At 61.7% G+C, this 6,961-nt stretch overlaps 1 protein-coding gene across 1 annotated transcript; it reads right to left on the reverse strand.

Annotated features, from left to right (window-relative positions):
- Positions 1-604: 604 nt before the first annotated feature.
- On the reverse strand, positions 605-1,807 carry HS3ST6 (heparan sulfate-glucosamine 3-sulfotransferase 6). Its single transcript, XM_008070321.2, has one exon. It carries the CDS (start codon positions 1,805-1,807, stop codon positions 743-745), a length of 1,065 nt encoding a protein of 354 aa, XP_008068512.2. The 3' UTR covers positions 605-742.
- Positions 1,808-6,961: the final 5,154 nt, after the last annotated feature.

Raw genomic sequence — 6,961 nt, forward strand, 5'->3', positions numbered from 1 at the left:
CAGTTGGACAGACCTGACTTTAATCTTGCCCCAGTACTCGAGGGAGAAAACTGGAGCCTCCGTTTTCTCATCCTAAACATTGAAGACAACCTGCTCCCCCTCCCAGGACTGAGAAGAGAACGCAAAGCCGGGCACAGTGGCTCACACCTATAATCTCAGCACTTTGAGAGGCCAAGGTGAGAGGAATGCCTGAGCCCAGGGGTTCAAGACCAGCCTGGACAACTTGGCAAGACCTCATCTCTACAATAAATTTTTTTTTAATTAGCTGGGCACGGTAGTACACATATGTAGTTCCAGCTACTTGGTAGGCTGAGGCGGAAGGATCACCTGAGCCCAGCAGGTCAAGGCTGTGGTGACCGTGAGCAGTGTGCCACTACACTCCAGCCTGGGCAACAGAGTGATACTCCGGCTCAACAAAAAAAAAAGAGAGGGCCCAAGGGTGGCCCAGAGCTACCAGGGCTAAGCTGTGTGGCACTGGGCAGGTCCCAAGCCTCTGGGAGCTTCACAGGCTGAACACCTCCAAGCATCAGCGCCTGGTGAAGTTAGCTGGCGTGATGATCACATCCCTGGGTGGTGGCCCCTCTACCCTCCAACCTCAAGGTCGTGTGGGAAGTTACGGATCCAAACTTTATTTCTTAAATATTCCTCCCTACCCCGCATGTGTGTGCAGCCTGCTCTGGCCGGGCGAGCAGACATAAATTAAGGAACTGCGCTCCCCCAGGCAGGGCTGGCTGGACCATGCTCAGTCCCAGCCGAAGTCCTGGCCAGTCATCTGGTAGAACTTGCGGTTGAAGGGCCGGTAGAAGTCCTGCAGGCGCTGGACCACGGCCTGGGGCACGCGTGGGTGGGGCCGGCCCTTGGATTTGCCCAGGCAACGGGGGCGGCTGCTGCCCTGGGCCTTCTTGAGGCAGGGGAAGCCTTTGGTGGCGTTGAAGTAGAAATGTTTGTCCGTGACAACCCGTTTAAGGCCCAGGAAGTCCTGCACGCGGCCGACCTCTCCGGCCGGGTCGCTGACCAGGCGCTCGCCACTGACGAACAGAAAATGGGACAGGGGGAAGTAGCGCAGCCAGTTGTCCAGGTGCTGGGCGTACAGGCCGATGCGCACGGCGCTCCAGGCCGTGTCCACGGGGCCCAGGCCGTGGCGGAAGACCAGGGCATGGAAGCTGGGCAGGCCTGGGGTCTTGGAGAGTGTCTGGGCATAGTCGGAGATGGCGCGGGTCACGGGGTTCCGCACCACCACGATCAGCTTCGTGTCTGGGGACATGCCGTGGATGCGGCGAGGGGCCTCCCGTGTCACAAAGTAGCTGGGGGTCTTCTCCATGGTGATCTGCCCGTCCAGGGTGCGGGGCATCAGGCTCCTGCGGAGAGGCGGCCTGAGTGGGCGCTGGACCCCCAGCCTCCCCCACTCCAGACGGCCCCCAGGGGTGCTCAGGTCAGCAGGGTGGGCAAGGCTTCCTCCCGCCAGGCTCACCCCCTCCGAAGGTGCTGGATGGGCAGCCTGGAGTGCGGGCTGCAGTGGGCAACTGTTCTTCGGGACTGCCCTGTCTGCTGCTGCTCCCAGATTAACAGAGTGATGGTCCCAGGGGTGCAGGGGATGGGGGGATGCTCTCCACTGGCTGTTTATCACCCCTGCACAGCCTCTGCCATCCCTCATTCCGACTGCCAGCCCCCTCGAGTCCTGGCAGTCCCCACGCACCAGACCCACCCCTCCCAGAGCTGGACTGCTGCCCCACCCCAGAGTAAGCACCCCTGAGGCCCGCCCACCTAGACCTGCCACCCCACAGGCCTCTGAGCCATAATCACTCATGGTGGTCCTTTCACTCAGTGGCTGACAGTGTCCCCTAAACTAGGCCATCAATTTTTTTTTGAGTTGGACTCTCACTCTGTCACCCAGACTAGAGTGCAGTGGCTGCTCCCGGCCACCGAAGCCTCGACCTGCTGGGCTCTGGCGATCCTTCCGTCTCAGCCTTCCAAGTAGCTGGAACTACAGGCGCGCGCTACCATGCCTGACTGATTTTTTGACTTATTGTAGAGATGAGGTCTCGCCAAGTTGCCCAGGTGGGTCTCGAATCTGTGGGCTCAGGCACTCCACTCACCTCAGCCTCCCAAGGCGCGGGATTACAGGCTGAGCCACCGAGCCCAGCTGGCCATCAATTATCGTCAAGTGTCTCCAACAAGAGTAACCACACGGACTCATGTTCTCTCTCGTGCTCTCTAGCTCTCGCTCTCTCTCTCTCTCTCTCTCTCTCCCCCTCCCTCCCTGAATTTATTTATCTGGGTCAGTGTCTCACTCTGTCACCTAGGCTGGAGTGCAATGGCATGATCATAGCTCACTACAGCCTCCTGGGTTCAAGCAATCCTCCCACTTCAGCCTCTCAAGTAGCTGGGACTACAAGCAGGCTAATTTTGTAATATTTCTGGTACAGATGGGGGTCTCACTATATTGCCCAGGCTCCTCTCCTGAGTTTAATGGCATCCATCTCCCTATCTTTATCTGTAGCCCTGCTAGTTCTCATCAACCTACGCCCAGACTTATAATGCCAAAAACCACCAGCAGAGCCCAGCACAGTTGAAAAAAGTCAGCGAAGTGACTGCACCGCCTAAGGTCCTTTCCTGCGCTCCTGGGTCTCTGGGCCCTTCCACATCTTGCAGAGTTCCCATGGTGCCAGCTAAGGATGTGGCATTTCCAAGATTCCTCTCATTCTGGCCTGGGTAAGGAGGGCATGGACCCGATCCCGAGATCCAGGGGGAGCTGACTGACCACAGCCCCTCAACTGCCCCAAGTCTGGGGAAGCCCATCCTAAGCGCCCAGCCTAGGCAGGCCCAGACACCCGCAGTAGTGTCACGAGGCAGCACCTGCCAGCCAGGTAATGCAGGGCAAGGTTGGGCAGGCTAGGGCAGGGTGAGTCAGCTGAGCAAACAGCTCCGAGGGAGGGGTGGGTGAGGGCTGGGAACTAGGTCAACAGAGGTTGAGCTCTGGGACCTGTGCTAGGGAGGGGCCAGCCCTGCCCAGCCATGCCTAGCCCTGCCCTGTCCTGCCTCCTATCTTCTGAGAGGGCTTCTCCCACCCTGGCTGACAGCCCCCAGGACTAGCCCCAGCTGGGTGGTTTCCCTAAGTGACTTCCAGACTCAAGTACCTGGGAGGCAGGGTCTGAGTCTCCTCTTCTGCTCAGACCTCCCAAGGAAACCAAAGCCAGGCTCGACACACATGACAGAGCCATGCGCTGGGGTGCTTGACTTGGAGGGTGCTGGCAGAGGGACAGGAGGATGTGTGTGGGGGTGGCCACAGGCAATAGCCCAAGTTCCCTGACACCACCCATCAGCAAGACAGAGCTGGGATGAGCTGCACGGGAGCCCTGGACAGAGCTGGTCTATGGAATTCACGGGGGAAAACTCTGCTCCCTCCATCTTGGTGACAGAGTGAGCTAGAACTGCTGCTCACCCCACCCACTGCCACATTTCATGAGCAGGCACACTGAGGCTCAGAGAGGGTGCCCAGCTTTGGCCCTCCCACACCTGCAGTGGCAGCAGGGGCTTGCAGCACTGCCACTGTCCAGCATACCTAGAAGGGGGCTTCTGCTCAGCTTTTGCTCCCAGAGCACCTGCACTCTGCCAAATCTCCTATGTGGGAGCAGCACTCTGTCATCCCCTGGGATGAGTTCAGAGGCCTTCAGTGGCGGCAGCACCAAAGTCTGAGGCTCAGGCCTGCAGCCGGGCATGGCCAGCTCAGGGGGTCCCCACCCCGGAGAGGGGAGCCATAGGAGGAGGATTCTCCCCCCACTGGACCTCACTGCAGAGACACGCAGAGATGCCGGGCTGGGGCTGGGAGGGGACAGACTGCCCAGAAGTCACTGCCCCCTTCTGCCCCCTCCACAGGGAAGGAAGCTAGTTTCAGCACCCTCCCCTCCCACCTTTGACACACCCTGACCCCAGACCCACCCGCTCTCCTTTCCCAGGCTGGACGCTTCTGACTCTGGACATCTCCCCTCCGTGCTTGCTGGAGGTGACTTGCATGGAAGCACAGTGTTAGCCCCCCAGGCCTTCTCTCCAAGGACCCCGGAGAGCTGTGAGCGGGGAGGAGCTCCCGGCCCCACTTCTGTGAACAAGGGTGGGCTCACTGAGGGGGCAACAAGGACTCTCAAGATCTGAGAACTCTGAGGTCTGAGAGCTCTGGGACCCATGACTGGCCCTCCTCAGGCCTCAGAGCCGTCCCAGCCCGGGCATGGAGGGAGGGCATGAGGAGGGGGAGGTGGGAGATTGAGAGGAGCAGGGCTCCAACTCCCATGCCACAGACATCTGACAAGCGGTTCCCCATGGAGCCCACCCTCCCCGTGGAGCCCACCTCATCTGGTCTGCATTTCCCTGCGGCTTCCATCCAGCCCTGGCCGTGACTCCTTCCTCCGTCTCAGTCCCACCCCTGCATTCCACGCCTCACTGGGCCCAGGGGAAGCCCAATGCCAAAAGTGTGGAGGGGACAGCATCTCAGCCACAGGAGGCCCTCCCCAGGACTCATGGGAGGAGGGGAAGCTCCTCAGAAGCCAGGCTCCCTAGCCAGGCTCGGTGGCTCAGCCTGTCATCCTGTGCTTTTGGGAGGCTGAGGTGAGCGGATTGCCTGAACCCGCGGGTTCGAGATCCGCCTGGGTAGCGAAACCTCATCTCTACAATAAATCAAAAAATCAGCCGGGCATGGTAGCGCACACCTGTAGTTCCGGCTACTTGGAAGGCTGAGGTGGAAGGATCCCGGAGCCCAGTAGGTCGAGGCTGCGGTGGCCGGGAGCAGCCACTGCACTCCAGTCTGGGTGACAGAGTGAGACTTCAACTCAAAAAAAAAAAAAGAAGCCAGGCTCCCACCTCCAACACACTCAGACCTCCCGACATCCACTGCTCCTGGACCCGGGAAGCAGGGGGGTTCCCCGGCCTGCACCCGCCTTGCATCCTCTTGCTTTTCCAAGATATTAGGGTCACAGTATAGTCCCCCATCTGCCCCCAGACCAAGACCTTGGGTGTCTGTATGACGCCAGCACCTTAAAGAGAAGGTGTTCAATAAGGGAGGGGAAGGAGAACTAGCTTCCTTCCCTGTGGAAGGGGCAGAAGGGGCAGCCTCCCAGCAATGGAGCCTCAGACGCCTGAGAGATGAGCTGGGTAAGGCCTGGAGAAGGGAAAGGATGGCCCAGGTCAACCCAGGAGCCACATGCCAAGGCCACGGGAAGGCCAGGTCACCAGCCTGGAAGGAGGCTGGACCCAGCCCAGAGGGAGCAGAGTCCCAGAAGCTCAATGGGAGTTCTGGCTGCTCCCCCTCTGCGGCCTCCCCCAGACAACACCCAGAACACAGCGCTACCGGCCCAGGGGGCTCGGGTCAGCATCCTGAGAACAGGCGAGGCTGCTTTGCCGCTGGGGAAACTGAGGCAAGAGTGGACATGTTTTCAGAGGCTCGCTGCAAGCCAGTAGTGAGTTGAAAGGGCTGAGGCCCAGGCACCTGTGAGCACACCGGCCCGGGGGGGGCACACGTTGACACAGGGCCAGGCCCCTCTGAGGGGACTAGGACGCATGCAGTCCAGAACCCCACCAGCCCAGGCTCACTCACTGAACCGGCCAGCCCCAAATGAATGGGGCAGAGGCCACAGGACCTGACCCCTCCAAATCCTCTGTGCAGGCCCCTCCCCCATGGAGGCAGGTTCTAAAAATGAGGAAGTAAAGCTTCTCTCCCAGGGTCTCCCTCTCCTGAACTGTCCCCGTTCCCACCCTGGGCATGTCAGTGTCCCAAGAACCTCTCTGGGTGGAACCTCTGAGCTCCAAGCCGGGCCTGGGCCCGCTGCCTCTCAGGCCTCTCGCCCTCCCAAGATGGTCCCTCCGTGCTAGAGCACGTGCCCAGGACGGGCCTGGGCCAGCCTCAGGATGCACCCTCCGCAGGCTCTCTTTGAGAAGCTTCTGGGGCTAAACCCGGCCCCGCCTCTCCCTGCGACGGCTCGCACGGGGCTCAGACCCTACCCCACCTCCTTGCTGCCAAATCTCCAACCAGCTGGGGTCCAGCTAACGGTGCGCCCCCAACCCTCGGCCCTTCTCTCCTTCCCGTGTTCCCTCCCCTCCAGTGCTGCTGCTCCTCCTCCTCCTCACAGCGGCAGGAGTTAGGGATGCTGTGCTCCCCGCAGTCTCTGCCAGAGCCCGAGCTGAGGACGCCACAGCCCCGCCGGTAGCCCCGGCTGACTTCCCCAGCACCCCTGAGAGCACGGACCCTTCAGAGCTTGGGAGCCGGCCCCACCGGCCCAGGAGGCCCCGCCCTGCCGGCCCTCCAAACCGTCAAGCAAAAGGCAAAGTCAACAAAGGGGCGCCGTGGGGGGAGGAGCCGCATCTGGGAACAGAGACGCCGGTCCGCCCGGGCCAAGAGTCTGGGTCCTGTAGCCCCCTCCCGCGCCAGTCAGCCAGCTGGTCTTGGGCAGGAGCCGCTCAGCCTGGGGATGTCCAGCGCCCCCACATTCCACGGCCGCACCCCAAGTCCATCCCGGGGAGGGGCAGGGCAGCGACAGAGCCCAAGCGCCAGCCGGGGGCCCCCTTTCCCACCCGGGCGCTCACGTCAAGGCAGTTTCCTCCTTTCTAAAGCCCAGACCCTCTCCAGACTCCCGGGACCACCAAGAAGGGTTCTTCTGCACAGGGTCGGGGGTCTTGGGGAGGAAGGGAGCCTGGATGCCCTCCCCAGGCCGGCCGGCCGTCGGAGGGGTCAGACGTGCGTCTCAGGGCGGCCCAGCCGCGAAGGGCGACCGCCCACGGGCACTTCCGACGCTGCCAAATGCCTCCACTGGCTGGAAGCCACGTCCCGGTCGGCGGCGCTCCCTCGCCCGGTCCCGCCGGGCCCCTCAGCCGGCCCGACTCCGGCCTTTCCCGGAGTTTCGGAAGTTGCCGGGACCCCACGCAGGCCCCAGCTCCTTTCGAGCCGCGTCCTCGAGGTCAAGCCTGGGCGCCCGCG

This window comes from Carlito syrichta, unplaced genomic scaffold (genome assembly GCF_000164805.1).
Source record: "Carlito syrichta isolate Samal-C Ts95f unplaced genomic scaffold, Tarsius_syrichta-2.0.1 Scaffold313344, whole genome shotgun sequence".
Taxonomy (NCBI): Eukaryota; Metazoa; Chordata; class Mammalia; order Primates; family Tarsiidae; genus Carlito; species Carlito syrichta.